Here is a 16,855-nt window from a genome sequence, read left to right as displayed (position 1 = left end):
ATAAAAGGTGTTTTTCCATCAGCTATGACAAATAAATCAAAAGAGCTGGCTATACCCTTTATTGAACATGTATGTCCAAAGATCAATTTTGAGAAAGTTGTTGACAGATTTTTAGAAGGTAAGGCTGGAAATAGCAAATATTATTATTTCTTACTATAGCATACCATTATGTATGTTATTCCCTTTGTTTATAATTTTATTAAATATATTAATATAATCAAAACTTGAATCTATTAACTTTTCCTTTTTTTGTATGCTAATATTTGTTTTACTTTTTAAAAAAACTGGCATGATTATACAAAGTTCAGGGAAAGAAAATTTTTAATGTCTACATTCTTTTCTGGACATTATCATTATTCATTTCATTTCATTACTTCTATTGAGAATAACTTTGTCATATAGAAGAGGAGGTCTTAAAAAGTGATCCTATCTGGTGTCAGATATACTAGATACACATCTGGCTACAAGGATACATAACTGTGCCGATGTCAATGTTAATCTGTTAACTTCTGCTTGTGCTGTCTGCAGATTGCAAGGGCACGACAAAGAATGTCTCGTGTCATCTGCACGAACCCGTTTGACAAGAGCTATTTGTGGAGACCCAGAGCTTGTTTTCTCAATACTTTTACATGCTGGAGCACTTTCAGAACAAAGACAGAAATGCAGTGTTTTGTTGTATCTTAAAATACATGTAAAAGGATTTTAGCAGGTTTGACATTTGACAATGTTTAGAAATAAGTGGGTTTCTTTTTAAGAAGAAAATTGCCCTTTTGAAAATCTAGTGATGCTATTACAGCTTTTTAAGTATCTGATTACAAACAGCTGAGAAGCAGCCTTGGTTTTTGTGAATCAATGATTCATTACATATCATCTGTTTGGTCTGCCAGAGAAAGAAATTTGAGGAGTACCATATTTATCAGTCACGTACCTCTTAGGCCCTTTAGTTCAGATATCCTTAATTCTTGTTTGAAAGAATGCATTCAACTGTCCTGCACTTTTAAAGTTAATCCTCCTATTTTGAAAATGAACTCTTTTTGAAGCTAATAAAAACACTGATCTAGTGAGGAATTAATAGAAACTTCAAAAATAGATAAAAATTTAGAAGTTAAAATTTTTAATTTTCTAACTGCCCGACTTACACATTTTTTAGTTTCTTAGGTATTTATACCTTTTTCCTACTGTTAGACAAAAATTTGCTTTGTTGGACTGTTTAAAAAATTTTAGTCTCATATGAAGATTATATATTTACTTTGGATGCAAATATGTGTTACTCAAGGGTCTTTTCAAGAAATCTTTTAGAACCCATTATTTTCTCTGAAGTAAAATACCTGTTGTAGAAGAAGGCTTTTATGTGACTATCAAGACTGCCAGAGGATGTGGAAAATTACTGACACTTATCATAGAAGCAGGAGCCTTTCACTTGTGAAAGAATGCCCAGAGGGAAAGGTGGCTGGTAATTACTACTTCACCTCTGAGGCACTGTCAGGTGGTTTGGATTTATTGTCACCCCAGTCATAACTTGTTATTGCAAGAGTTGGGGGATAGGAAGAGATGTCTTTTTATAAGAACATTTGCACAGAAAGGAAAAATATTCTGGAAAGTGTTATGTTGTATAGTTAATACAATTTGTAGCATTAATATATATTAAGAAACAAATAAATTCTATTTTCTGCAGTAGTGATTCTCAAATTTTTCTGGATTCAGCACTGCATTATACTTACAAAAGTTATTGAAAACCCCAACATGCTTTTGTTTATATGGGTTATATGTACCGATATTTACCATATTAAATATTAAAACTGAGAATTAAGTATTTACTTATTCATTTTAAATAACCATAATAAACTCATGGCACATATGACTGTTTTTATATATGACTGATTTTATAAAAAATATATTGACCAAAAAAACCAGTGGAAATAATGACAGTTTTACATGTTAGCAAGTCACTTTAATGTCTTGTTTAGTAGGAGACAAAGGGATTCTCATCTGTATCTGCCTTCAGTCAATTTGCAATATGCTGTTTCGGTTGAAACAGATTAAGGAAATCTGACCTCACACAGATGTACCTGGAAAAGGGAAAAAATAGTCTTTTCAGATAAATTGTGGATTTTCTTTTAACAAATGATAGTTTTCTTGTAACAAATGGTAGTTTCTTAAACTTTTTGTTCTCTGTTACATTAAAATTCATTGGTCTATCTTGCACTTTGTGTGAATTCTTTACCCATATTATGTGATCTTGTAATATAATGCATTGGTTATTGGAAAATGTTGGTTTCTTGAGAGTTACAGATCTTCCAAATGTTGAAACATTTCCTTATATAATATCACATTTGTTAATATCACCACTGATGTCATCTAAAAAGTTTTTAAGTATTTAAGTAGTATCTACTACCGTGAGGTAGTAGATACAAGTTTTCCCTAATCCCAATTTTTACTTGAAAGTTTGAATTTTATCCTTGGCCACAAATACTGCTAGTTGTTTTCCCTGAAATGATAGGCTCACTCCATTCATTTTCTAGAGAATGTCTGCCAGGTATCCAAGTCTGAATAACCATCGTTTGTCTGTCAGTCCTTCTATCAAGTAAAAATGGAGTGTCGTGAACAAGGCCAATTCAGCTTACATACAACTCTCATAATGGCCCAGAGGGTTTTCCTCCAGCTATCTATTGTGAATGGTGCTTTATGGATATTGCTCATTTCATAATGCAGGATATTGAAATCATGCATACTGAGGGTTGGGATTTAATGAAATTAATGTTTACTGCTTTATCAAGGACATTCTTAAGTGAAACTGGCTTTTCTCATTTTCCTGCTAATACATGAAGGTGAAAGATGTAACGACTACTAGCAGTTTGGAGCTACTGCCTTGATTCCTGCTAAGGCACCAGCAGTGTTACCCACCACTGCTTTTGTAACGTCAGTGCAAATGTTAACACGGTAATTACAGGATATTATTCAAAAAATTATTTAGTACTTTGAATATTTCAGCACCTCTTGTATATTGTTGCCAAAAATTCACAGAAAAGAAGATTTTTGATGATTTATTGTGCTGATAACAGACAAATACAGGCAAACTGGCAAGTCCATCTATATCTGGAGATTCACTCATTTGTAAAGCAAAATATGTATTTCAGATGAGATATCAGGCCAGTCTTCATATTGCAGTCAGATCTCTTAATTGGATGAGTTACTCTGTCATTGCAAAGTGGCAGTGCTGTTATTTCCTTTACTAACTTTTCATCTAGTAAGCATTCTGCAATGTCAACAGTACAACTATCTCTCAGCTAGGATGTGTACTTCTCCAGCCAGGGGTGCATAACTAACCCTGTAAGATGCTTCACTGGGTTTTTCATGTCTGGTTTGAAAAGATGTAATAAACACTGTTTGACTTTTAATGAGCTTATCATGTATAAGTTTAAATATTCAATTCTCTTTTCTTCATACTGTGAATGATTTGTCTCAATGAGACACTACAACTTAACTGGCACCATAAATATTATTTCAAAATGTTCCATTGCATAACGCACAAAAAGGTAAGTTATTAACATCCATAAAGTCAAGAGAAAGATGGCTTTCATCATAATTTCACTTCTTATTCATAATTTTACCCAGTTTCTGTAGAGTAGATTCTTCCCTTCCATGAGTCAAAAGACTGTCTGATATGTCAGTTTCACTTTTTTCAGCATCCTCAGATATAGACAGATAGTGCAGTTATAGGTTGAGAAGGTAAGCCTTTTTTTTTTCAAGACAGAGTCTTGCTCTGTAGCCCAGGCTGGAGCGCAATGGCATGATCTTGGCTCGCTGCAACCTCCGCCTCCTGGGTTCAAGTGATTCTCCTGCCTCAGCCTCCCAAGTAGCTGGGATTACAGGCATGCACCACCACACCCAGCTAATTTTTGTATTTTTAGTAGAGATAGGATTTCACCATGTTGGCCAGGCTGGTGAGAAGGTAAGCCTTCTAATCCCATTTTGACAATTCATCCCTAAATTAGAAAAAAGTATTATAAATAAATTTTCTTTTAGAACAAGATAATATATTATTAAAGTGTAAAATGAGTTTCAATTAAAATTAAAATTTGTTTTTATTTGAAAACTTAAAAATATTGCTGTGAAACAAAGGAATAAGTAGTACCTCCTCGTTTTGTGCTTCTGTGTAGGTTGCAAGGGAAACTTTGGGGTTCAAAGTAAGAATTTATTGAACAACAATGAGGGTACAGAGATTACAGCAGGAATAATCAAAGACAGCTATTAATAGTAAGAGCACAGTAAAAGTACTGAGAACAAACTGAGTTAATCTCTGAAAATGCACTGCTTCATACCATAAACCTCTGCCGCAGAGCTACATCACAATGGAATACACGGCACACATTCCATTAGCTGTCAGAGTGATGAAGTAGGCACACATCATGTAGTCTCTGGAAAATTCCACTGACACTCAGAGACTGAGAGAGATAAAGGCAAATAATGTTTTAGTTTTACTCTAAGTAAAGTCAAGGACACACTGACAGTCTCCAAGGGACCTCCTGGAGTCCCCAGGCCACACTTAAAAGAACCATGCACTGTTCTAGATATTGGAACCCACCATCATGATGTTTTAAAAGTCACCTCTGAAAATCACTGTGCATTCTTGACATTTTGCAACCCTGAAGCAGGAGTGATCATCGCGTGTCAAGATCCTCCTTATCCAGGACATATTCTGTATCTTCTTGTAAAGTTAATTCTGAGATCTTTTGTCATTTCATATAAATAAAATCAGGAGTCAGGAAGCAGGAGAATGGTGGACACTTTTATTACATGAAATAATTTGACTAATTCATTCACTGATTTTTTAAGTTAGAGAAATGTGTGCTTTTGGCTTAAGGCTAGGCTTTATTGGTATAAAATCTTATCATATAAACTTGATCCAATGTATGGCTGGCAAGAATAAAGATTTTGATAAAAACGTCAAAGCTTCCCTATCTGGGGTCTTGCTGCCCATGCTTAACTAGGGGAAAACCTGGCTAGGCTGTCACCAGGATGGAGCCTCTGCTTCCTCTCCAGAGCACCAATAGCACAGAGTGCGTGATCCTGCCCCATCTACTTCCATTAGAACACCATGTACATCTCCAGTCAAGAAACCACAGCGTGCTCAAACATTGAGTTTAATGTGTAATTGGGATTAAATTACCCATTAAACAAAGTGATTTTATGGTAATGTGTTATTAAGATTGCAAAGTTGTTAAGTTATAACATTTGATTCTAAGATGCATGTTTGGCTACCTTTTAACAACACTGAAATGAGAATGTGTTTTTCAAAGACAGCATTTTTTTCTATTTTTTTTGAAATAGCATGTTTTTGTTTTAATTTAGAAATGTTATCTTCAGATTGTCTTTTTTGATGTTATCACAAATGCCTATTTCATGTGGAAGACTACAGTAGCTCTTTAGTGGTTTCTATATTTCTCTTTTAAAAGAGAAATAACAGATGCTAGCAATAATTTATATGTGTATATTCCTGAAATGTGCATTTCCACATTATGTGCTTCATAGTAAATAGGAAAATTAGCATTAAACTACTGAATGTAGTTTTTCAAAAAGGTCTGCTTCTTTTTTAAAAAAACTATTTTGCTTATGTTTAAATTTGATATTCATCATTTAATTCTGTTCATTGCAGGTTTATTTTAGGACAGTGGAACTTATAGAAGAGCCCATAAAAGGGTCTCCTGGTTTGAGTTTCTATTTCAAAATTAATGGATTTCCCATATTTCTAAAAGGCTCAAACTGGATCCCAGCAGATTCATTCCAGGACCGAGTAACCTCTGAGTTGTAAGTTCTTGTCTTTCTTTTCTTGTTCCTCTTTTTATTAGCAGTCCCGCAAAACTTGAGGTTTACTCATTTTTACTTTCTTTAGTCTCTGGGCAAGGAACTAAGAGGTAGTATAGAATTCTAGATGATGGAAACTTTAGAATGGACAGGATTTTAAAAATCATATATTCCATTCTCCTGGGTTACAGGTGGTCTTACAGCTAAACTATTTGAGACTGTTGAAGCCATTCGATTTTTAGAAAACTGTTACATGTTTATTCTGGAGAAATAAGAAAATGACTAATTTATATTTTGAATAGTCCCCAAAAGAAAATTAAATTCAACTATTTTCAGCTTTTCAAATGATACCTTAAATGTTCTGAGCATGGTTTTGAAAGATAAGAACACATATTTACCTTTCTTTTTTTTTGAGATGGAGTCTTGCTCTGTCGCCCAGGCTGGAGTGCAGTCGCGTGATCTCAGCTCACTGCAACCTCTGCCTCCCAGGCTCAAGCGATTCTCCTGCCTCAGCCTCCCAAGTAGCTGGGATTACAGGCGCAGGCCACTACCGCCCAGCTAATTTTTGTATTTTTAGTAGAGACGGGGTTTCACTATGTGGGCCAGGCTGGTCTTGAACTCCTGACCTCAAATGATCCACCCGCCTCAGCCTCCCAAATTGTTGGGATTACATGCGTAAGCCACCGGGCCCAGCCCCATATTTACCTTTCTATGCTAAGGTATTTGCATATTCTTTTACTTTTATCTTAACAAAAGAACTAAAGAAAATCTTGTGTGTTGTGGAGGTTCGGTTGTGGGAGGTTGGGGAGGAAACTGGGAGCTGTTGGTCAGAGGATACAATGTAGCAGATATGCAAGAGAACAAGTCCAGAGATCTGATGTGCACTAGGAATATAGGTTAAAAAAAATTGTGCTATTTATAGGATTCGTGCTAAATGAGTAGATTTTGGCTACTTTTGCCACAAAAGCAAAAAAGAGTGGATAACTATGTAGGACAGCAGTCCCAAACCTTTTTGGCACCAATAACCAGTTTCATGGAAGACAGTTTTTCTACAGATTGGGGGTGGGGGTTGGGGGGATAGTTTTGGAATGAAACTGTTCTACCTCAGATCATCAGGAATTAGATTCTCATAAGGAGCATGCAACCTGTATCCTTTGCATGCACAGTTCACAGTAGGGTTCCTGCTCCTATGAGAATCTAATGCTGCCACTGATCTGACAGGAGCTCAGGTAGTAATGCTTGCTCACCTGCTGCTTACCTCCTGCTGTGCCACCTGATCCATGGTCCAGTCCGTGGCCTGGGGGTTGGGACCCCTGTTGCAGGATGGTAAGTATGTTAGTTTGTTTCACTATAGTAACCTTTTAACTATCTATATATATATATATCCGATAACATTATGTCATATACCTTAAATATATACAATACAATTTATTTAAAAACAAAATATAATCTTAAAAGTTCTAGATCTAGGAAAAAAAAATAAAAATGTTTTTCCGAGACTGAAGGAATAGAACTTTGGAAGAAAATAATAATTCCTAATTGGATCTGTAAACTTACATCTTTGCGATGCTGAAAATAAACTTTATGAAATGAAAATAAACACATTTAAACTTATTTATTATCTAAACTAAATAACATTTTAGCATATTTACAAATGTACAAATGTGCATTGTAGTATATTATTTAATGTTTAGAATGTAAATGTCATCAGTAACTAAACCCTTTTTCCAAAAGTTGTAGTAATTTCCTTTTAATTTAAAATGTGTATATTATTTTAGATTTCATAAGAAAATGAAATTATTCTCCAGACACAGCCATGGGATAATTGGCTCTATCTTTTCCTTTTCAAATGCTCCTCTCCCCTCCCAGCTGGGGCTGGGTTGGCTGTGGTCCTTCAGCCCAGCTGGGCCAATTGGTAAGCCTGCCGTGGTGCCTGTGCTGAGCCCACAGTGCTCTGAGTCTGCCCAGCCTGTTATTTGGCTTGAGCAGTGTTCTGGGGATGGAGGGAAGGTACATGCTCTCAAGCTGCCTGTAAGTTTCTAGATTTTCCTGAGGGTAATGTGAATAGGAATTGAAAAAAGTAGAAAGGAAATTTCCTAGAGAAAGAAATACTGGGCTGGAGGAATTGTATAAAAGGAGATAGGGGTGCTAGGCACTAATACTCAAGTCTTGATTTTGTTTTATAGTTTGGAGGGTTTGTATAAAATTAGTGCACACTTTCCAAGGCTTACAACTCTATTTTTTTTTTATAGGAATAAATATAAAACATAAATTTAATTTTAAAAAGTATAATAATGTTACTGAAAATTTAATAGGTAAAGATATCACCCATACTTTTTCTGTTTATTTGTTTTATGTGGTTATAGTTAATGTGTATATAATTTTATCTTACTTTCTTTAATTTACATTATAACCAAGCCATCATGATTTTAGAGTATGTTTTTCTAGCAGAGATTAGAAATGTGTTTATCTGTCACAATCTGTTTTTTTTTTTCCAAATTATGATTTGTTTATAAAATGTCTTCTACAGGTTACGGCTCCTTTTACAGTCTGTTGTGGATGCTAATATGAATACTCTTCGGGTTTGGGGAGGAGGAATTTATGAGCGGGATGAATTCTATGAACTCTGTGATGAACTAGGAATAATGGTGAGAAGTTGATAGCATTTTATATATTGATAAGTTACTATATCCTCGGTTTGACTGCCAATGTTCTGAATGATGCAATTGCCCCAGTCTCAGAGCTAGAAATGATATTCCATTTGGGGCTATAGGAATAAATGGCATCTTGTAAACCCAGAGCCATAGGTGATAGCAACTACCATAATTATTTATTTTTAAATGATAGATATCCTGTAAATTATTTATATCCCAGTATACATATACCTACTTTTAAAATAATTTTCTTTGTGATATTTAGGTATGCATATAAAAGAAAACAAAATATTTAAAACACTTAAAGGAGGTCTGACAAAACCTAAAGAGAAGAAAAATATAAAATTAAGTAAAGAAAAGGTGTGTTTCATATTGTTTTTCTAAATTTTTTCTAATTTTTTATTTTTAATTTGTTAAAAATTAAAAATGTTGCCCAGGCTGGAGTACAATGGTGCAATCTCAGTTTACTGCACCCTCCTCCACCCCGGGTTCAAGCGATTCTCCTGCCTCAACCTCCGGAGCAGCTTGGATTACAGGCACGTGCTAAATTTTGTATTTTTAGTAAATTAGCATCCAGCTAATTTTTGTATTTTTAGTAGAGATGGAGTTTCACCGTGTTGTCCAGGCTGGCCTTGAACTCCTGACCTCAGGTGATCCATCTGCCTCGGCCTCCCAAAGTGGTGAGATTACAGATGTGAGCCACTGTACCTGGCCCTAATATTGTTATTAAGTACTTTTAATATGTTTTGCAATTGTGAGGATAAAGCAAAGAAAATATATTCTGTTAGTTCTATTATTATTGTTCTAAAATATAAAGAGTGCCACCGAAGACTAGGAATTATTCTAATAATGATAATGCTGATGGTCATTGTGACGATGACAATATTCTATAATATTCTCTGAGTGCCAGGCATTGTTCTAAGTGCTCTACGTATTTTATCTTCATGCCCATTCAATGATGTAGTTACTGTTCTCTATCCCCATTTACAGATAAGGACACTGACACATGAAGAGGTTAAATATTTTACCCAAACTCTAACAGCTCATTTATGGTGGAATCAAATTCCGACTCAGACAGGCTGCTTTGGGACTATGATCTTTTTTTTTTTGATATGGAGTCTGGCTCTGTTGCCTAGGCTGGAATGCAGTGGTGCGATCTTGGTTCACTACAGCCTTCACCTCCTGGGTTCAAGCGATTCTCCTGCCTCAGCCTACCAAGTAGCTGGGATTACAGATGTGTGTCACCACGCCCGGCTAATTTTTATATTTCTTTTTTTTTTTTTTTGAGATGGAGTCTTGCTCTGTCGCCCAGGCTGGACTGCAGTGGCGCAGTCTCGGCTCACTGCAGGCTCCGCCTCCCGGGTTCACGCCATTCTCCTGCCTCAGCCTCCCGAGCAGCTGGGACCACAGGCGCTCGCCACCTTGCCCGGCTAATTTTTTGTACTTTTAGTAGAGACGGGGTTTCACCGTGTTAGCCAGGATGGTCTCGATCTCCTGACCTCGTGATCCACCCACCTCGGCCTCCTAAAGTTCTGGGATTACAGGTGTGAGCCACCGCACCTGGCCTAATTTTTGTATTTCTAGTAGAGACCAGGTTTCACCATTTTGGCCAGGCTGGTCTCGAACTCCTGACCTCAGGTGATATGCCCCCACCCCCCAGCCTCCCAAAGTGCTGGGATTATAGGCGTGAGCCACTGCTCCCAGCAGGGGCTGTGTTCTTAACCATTGCATCACACAGCCTCCTTAGGAAGGGACTTACATGGTTTCATTACTAAAATGTGCATGTAGTAATCCTTTTGTCTATGAAAAGCTAATTCCTTTATAAATGAAGTATGATTCTTAACAGTCTGGTGCATCTCTTAATACCAAATGCCTGGTGTAAATTGGAATGAATTAGGAGTGACAAGGGGCTGGAAGGAAGCCTCATTCTGTGTCCCCTCCACACATTTTTTCTTTTTCAAATTCTTCTATCTTCCCTTTCTTCTATACCTGCCTAGGATTTTCTCTTCTCAGGTTTCTGTACACTTTTGTGCAGTTCTGGGAAGTCCTAATGTCTTTGATACCTTTCTTGGGTGCCATTATGCATAATGGTGCCCCAATGATCACACTCATTAGGCTAACTGGATTTTTCATTTGTGTGAAAGATAATGCCCAGAGCTCAGAATAAAGACTTTCTTCTGTGTAATAAAACTTATGGAAGTGTTGCATTCCCTTTTATTTGATTTGCTAGGTATGGCAGGATTTTATGTTTGCCTGTGCCCTTTATCCAACTGATCAGGGCTTCCTGGATTCAGTGAGAGCAGAAGTTGCCTACCAGGTATGTTATTACCCTTCCAAGAAGAAATAAAACACATAATATGTTTTAGTATTACCTTTTGTTAAATCTTGCTTCATTTTGGTTTTTGTTCTCTACTAAATCCCATGAAAAATTACATAGCCAGGTAATTGACATCCTAGGTGATTCTACCCAGTGTCATGGCTTTACCATCATCTATTGGCTGATGACTCCCAGATTTATCCCCAGTCCTGATTTCTCTGCTGAATTCCTCTTTCTTATATCCAACTGCCTACCTGGTGCCTCTGCTTGGAGGTTTAACAGGCATCTGAAATGTAACATGTACGAACTAAACTTATATTGCATCCTCTCCCCAATCTTGGCTTCTTCTGAAGTTTTCTTCATCTCAGCAAACAGCAACACCACTGTTTGAATTGCTCAGGAGGAAAGTTCAAATTGATTATTGATTCCTTGATTTATTTTAGATTCCACATATTGACATTTATATTTATATTCACAGATATATAAATGCAAGGAAGTGATTATATGCTTTCTCTGTCTGCTGAAAAGATCTAGAAATAATGCCCAACGTTATAGTGTTGAGTATTCTTATATTGAAGTAATCTTTCCTGTTAAGAGAAAAGCTTCTTAGAGAAATGGCTGACTCCAGGTCTGGCACAGGAAATATATTAAATGATCCTGGATATCTTCTTTTTACAAATGGCAGTGGTGTTAATATAATATTATCAACTGATAATTTTAGCCACAGATCTGACGTTTATGAGCTGTGTGCTGAATATACTTATTTTTCCATCAAGGTCTGTTTAGGGGATGATCATGCTTTGAAACACAGATTGCATTATATTTCCTCTCCCCTAAATTTTAAGTGCATGGCATGGGTTTCCATGTAGAATCAGAGTGGGATGCTTGTCAATACAAGAAAATTCTAAATCATAATGTACTCCCAAAATACAGTTTAGGAACCAACTTGTGAGTGTATCATATGCTAGTAAAATACTACTAAAACATTGGGCTGATTCATTAGCATCCATTAGAAATGATCACTGCACCAGGAGATCACCCCTACCTTGTAAAGAGTTTGCAAGACTGTGGAGACATATTGAGTTTTTATAGTGCTCTGCAACATGTTAAAGAAGGAAACAAATCCATTTTCTCGGTAACCTCAGGTAAAGCTACAATGTGGATAATTATTGACTCTGATTTCAATTTCTCATGTCCAACTGTCTGCCAGATTTTTTGCAATGTTGATATACAAAGAACAAATATTTTGATATTTCTTCTTGAATGGTAAGTCTGCAACCTTAGGGAGGTCACTTTACCTCTTGAGCCTTAATTTCTGTATCTATAACTCTAGGATGATGTCACTCCTCATGAAACTGTTTCAAAGATTAAATAGGATAATACATGTAAGGCATGCAGTTCAAAAGAAATAACAAATAATAGCAGCTGTCACACTAACTCAGCATGTCTTCGAAGTACATCTATTATCTTTTACCCAATGCACTCTTTCAAGATTTTTCTTTTTAGCAGGAAATGTGAAAGTCATTGATACTTTCTTCTTTCTCACCTCCCACATCCATCTGGTTTTGAGACAATTTTTTGATACCAATGTTACTTGTATTTGTATTTACTTTCTCACCCCTGTACTTACTACTCTAATTCAAATCCTATTTTTCCCTCTCCTCAATCATTGCATTTGTTTTCTGATTGGACTCCCTAGCATTGGTCTCTTTCAATATGTGCATACTCAACAGAGTTGCCAAAGTCATCTTCCACTGACACATTTTAAGTCATACCACATTCCTGCTCAGAACCCCGATCCTGGAATATCTCAACATGCAGATAACAAGGAAGCTATCGAAGTTATGTCAAAAGGATTTTGAGAGACTCCGAGCAACCAAAAGGGGAATAATTTGAGATTCAATAAGGATAAGGATATCAATGAATTGAATCCATCAAGTGTGTCTGCAGATGTATATTTTGTGAAAAACCATACAGAAATGCAAGGAAGCCATTTCTATAACACTATAATACTCTAGACAGTGGTTACTTTTGGAAGGAGGAAGGGGCTGTGATTAGGAAGAGGCACATGGATGGCTTCCGGCATGGCTGCACTGGGTGGTGGCTACAAGGGTGATTGCTTTACAATAATTAACCGTGTCATAATTTGTTTTCTGTAACTGTGTTTCATTTTAAAATAAAAGGTTTAAAAAGTACAATTGAACTCCTTCCCTTGCCAACACCTCCCCTGAGGTGGCTTCTTGACCTCTGGATAAGGTATAAGATCCTCTTATGCAGGACTCCAGCCTGCTGGTGTCTGCACCTGTTCAGGCACCATCTCCGTCTTGCTGTCTATGTCCTGGAACATCTTCTCCATCCACTGCCCTTGTGGGCCACCTCCTTTGTTCTCCTTTGGCCCCTCTTACCTTAAGCATGGGAAAAATCTTTTGCCTTTTGAGACACACATCACACTTTGAATTACTTGTTCAAGGATTTGTCACCTCTGCAAGATTGTCATCTCCCTGAGGCCTAGGACTTATTCCCTTCTGCGTCCCCACTCTGTGGATTATTCACAAAGTGGATAGATGAATGGATGAATGAATAACTTTAAACATATTAATTATAGTTACACAGGTTGCAAGCATTTCGGTTTTATTTTTAGTTTTCTTTCATATAAATAATTAAAATATAACATCTATGTATCTTCAGTTCTTTGATGCATTATTAAAGATCAGGAGAGCCATTTCATGCAGAGTTTGTTAAAATTTTAAAGTAAAGCTTACCATAAAACTCTAAGTCAGCTTGACGGTTGTATGTAACACGGTGCCACTGAAGCTTTTTGCCACTTCAGGATTTATATTTGTATTTTCATCAGTGGCATAAATATGTCAGTCACAGTTGGTAGCAGCTGTCCCTTTCTTGGGCATGTACAAAGACAAAGAAAGGAAACAGTGTTTATATGGCTGGCTGAGAAAAACACAAGACTTAATTTTTTAAAAAATGAAATATATCTCTTTAATATACCTTCAGTGCATCTCTATTTCATCTATGTGAGTTTCTGAGCTTCTTGAATGGAGAACACACTGAGAGCATCAGTTGGGGGCCATCAGTGTAATCATGCCTCACAGCGAAAGTGAACCTATAAATATCAATGAGGTAACATTGCCAAAACATGTTCCAAAAGAATTTTTCTTGACCATTGACTCACTCTGCCATTCTCAGAGGAATTTAATTGCTCTCTACTGGGGCACATGTCCTAGTGTGTTAGAAGAAGGGACATGTCTGAGTCTGTCCAGTGCAAAAATAACACAAGTGGATCCTTTTGCCTTTATGTAGGGCCAGCTCAGATGAGCTCAGTTTATGCAGGCCTCATGTGGCACGGTTTTCAGGTAGATTCTCTAATCTTCCCTTTTATATTTAGATATATTCAGTAACTTAATGTTAGTTGATTTCTCAGGACATGACATTGATAGTTATTTCAGGAGACATCACCCTGATTGCCCTAATCTGTTTTCCTTTAGAGTATTCCTTATTTGTCTTTAACTGCCAGCATACCTCTAGTACTCACTTGCTTTGTAAAACCTTCTCTAGTTCCCCTTCTGGTTTTCTGATCTCAGTGAGGACTGCATAGGAACCTCCCTCCTTCTTTCAGTGGTAGTGTTTGCTTTGCCTCATTTGTTTCTTCCCACAGAACTCCAATTTGTCCAATTTGCTCTTAAGAACCAATCCCCAAAATATAATGTCTCCTGCCTTTTGTATTTCCTGAAAGTTTTCTTTGTGGCAATCCACAGAGTGAAGAGTTTATTCATTCCCCTTTTCTTTCTCTTTCTAAAAAAGATTATATTACCTTCAGTTTTTATATAGCAGAGAAGAGAAACCCTATGTATCAGTGTTTATAAAATCTAGTTAAAAAGAATCTCAGAGATTTCTTAAAATGTATTCCTGCAGCTAACATGACTAGCCATTTTCAAATTAGGTTTTTGGCACATAAGAATTTATGTGCAGAAATGCAAGGGCTCTAATTTTATGAGTAATTACAGCTCTGAGTTTTTTATGTTAACTCTTTGAGAATCATTTTATGTTTTCTTAATTTTCAGATCAAGAGACTGAAATCTCATCCTTCTGTCATCATATGGAGTGGCAATAATGAAAATGAGGAGGCGCTGATGATGAATTGGTATCATATCAGTTTCACTGACCGGCCAATCTACATCAAGGACTATGTGACACTGTATGTGAAAAACATCAGAGAGCTCGTATTGGCAGTAAGTAATGATTTTTAATGCAGTAGACTTTAAGAATGTATCTTTAGGGCCAGGCGCGGTGGCTCACGCCTGTAATCCCAGCACTTTGGGAGGCTGAGGCGGGCGGATCACCAGGTCAGCAGATTGAGACCACGGTGAAACCCCGTCTCTACTAAAAATACAAAAAAAATTAGCTGGGCGCGGTGGTGGTCGCCTGTAGTCCCAGCTACTCGAGAGGCTAAGGCAGGAGAATGGCGTGAACCCGGAAGGCAGAGCTTGCAGTGAGCCGAGATCGCGCCACTGCACTCCAGCCTGGGCGACAGAGCGAGACTCCGTCTCAAAAAAAAAAAAAAAAAAAAAAAAAATGTATCTTTAAAGTGGATAAGTTTGAATACTGGTATAGTATATTTTATGCCCCTTTTTAGGGCTGTCTTCAACAGTATCGTTTGAATACAGAGTATCCTATTGTAGTGCAGCAGCAGATGAAAGGATTCATGGGCTGTGGACTTTTTGGAGGATTAACTTCTCTGTGCAGCTCTCCACACATACACCAATGCAGTGCTTACAATGCTAGGTTGTCACATGCTCCTTGGAGTCCATCCGTGGATCCCAAAAAGTTTAGAATCTCTAGATTAGATGATTATTGATATGCCACTTCTAAAATTCTGTAATCGTATATGTTAAAGTAGAATTTGGTGTATATCACATATGAATATCCTGGTATGTGATTTAAGGGTCAAAGAGAGATGAGAGAGCTGGTCTCCAACCCCACTGTATGGCCCTTGCTCTATAGTGGTTCTCTTTGCACCACTATTTGTCTAACTGGCATATTATACAGACATATGTTAATATAAATTGACCTTTTTGTGAGAAAAAGCAGCATTTTTTTCAGTAATGCCTTCAAAAGTTTTAACTTTTGAAAAACTTTGTTTAACATGTGATTTAATAATCTGGTTGTCTTTACACTTTTGTGTCTGTAAATAGATGTTTTAAATATCTGGGTATATCCAGAAGCAATTTGAAAAGGCATCTATTTTTTAAAATAGTATGTGATATTAGCACCTAAACATGCCCAGTTTATGGCACTATTCCATTTATAGAAGAAACTTCATTGAGAATTCATGAAAAACATGGGTTCAAATTTATAGTTTACCTGATATACTAAGTCATGTGTCATGAAGAATTTTTCTATTCACAAAATGTGATGATACAAATTTTAAATAATATTTACAGAACACTTATTTTATAATCTTTTTATTCACAATATTGGTATTATGTTTTTCATGTTTGATGGATTTATAGTTTCTGAGGATTTTCATTTTATAGCATAGTGGTTAAGTACGCAGGCTTTGAAATCCTGGCTGGGCCACTTCCTGTCTATGTAATCTTGGGCGAGTTACTTAATCCTCCTTTTCTCATCTATAAAATTAGGTTAAAAATAGGAGCTAACTTTTAAGAGTTGTTTTGTGGACTAAGTGAGATAATGGATGGAAGGCACATGACTCAGTCTGACACATAGTAACTTTTTTTTTTTTAAAGTTAAAATATTTCTTTGGGGGAGGGGACACCACATTTCTGCTTAATGAAAAGAAATATTTTTACAGTCCAGAGCTCTTTTATTTTTTAAACACCTGTTATGCCATGCATTCATAGGGAACAGGTTCTAGAAGCTCAGGCTCTGTTCCATTGGTTCTCACAGTGCACTTCTCTGGGTGGAGCCAGCTGTGCTTCCATTGAACTCAGGCTCCTTTCTCTTTGGCTTCCTTCTTTTTCTTTTCCTTTGTTTCCTTCTTGAGTTTTGGGGAGCTATCTTGGCTCCTAGAGTGCTTAATATGCTCAACACATTAATTCTCTTG

At 36.6% G+C, this 16,855-nt stretch overlaps 1 protein-coding gene across 4 annotated transcripts in view; it reads left to right on the top strand.

The window, feature by feature from the left end:
* Positions 1–16,855, top strand: part of MANBA (mannosidase beta) — a 131,392-nt gene that overhangs the window by 84,678 nt on the left and 29,859 nt on the right. For all 4 annotated transcript variants that reach the window (XM_063722634.1, XM_063722631.1, XM_054553193.2 and 1 more), the window contains 4 exon segments: positions 5,657–5,808; positions 8,336–8,453; positions 10,690–10,776; positions 14,853–15,020. In XM_063722634.1, coding sequence (XP_063578704.1) covers positions 5,657–5,808; positions 8,336–8,453; positions 10,690–10,776; positions 14,853–15,020 — 525 coding nt within the window.

Source organism: Pongo abelii, chromosome 3, assembly GCF_028885655.2.
Source record: "Pongo abelii isolate AG06213 chromosome 3, NHGRI_mPonAbe1-v2.0_pri, whole genome shotgun sequence".
In the NCBI taxonomy this organism is placed as follows: Eukaryota; Metazoa; Chordata; class Mammalia; order Primates; family Hominidae; genus Pongo; species Pongo abelii.
Note: the sequence above shows the minus strand (reverse complement) of the source record. Positions and strands in the feature narration are given on the sequence as shown.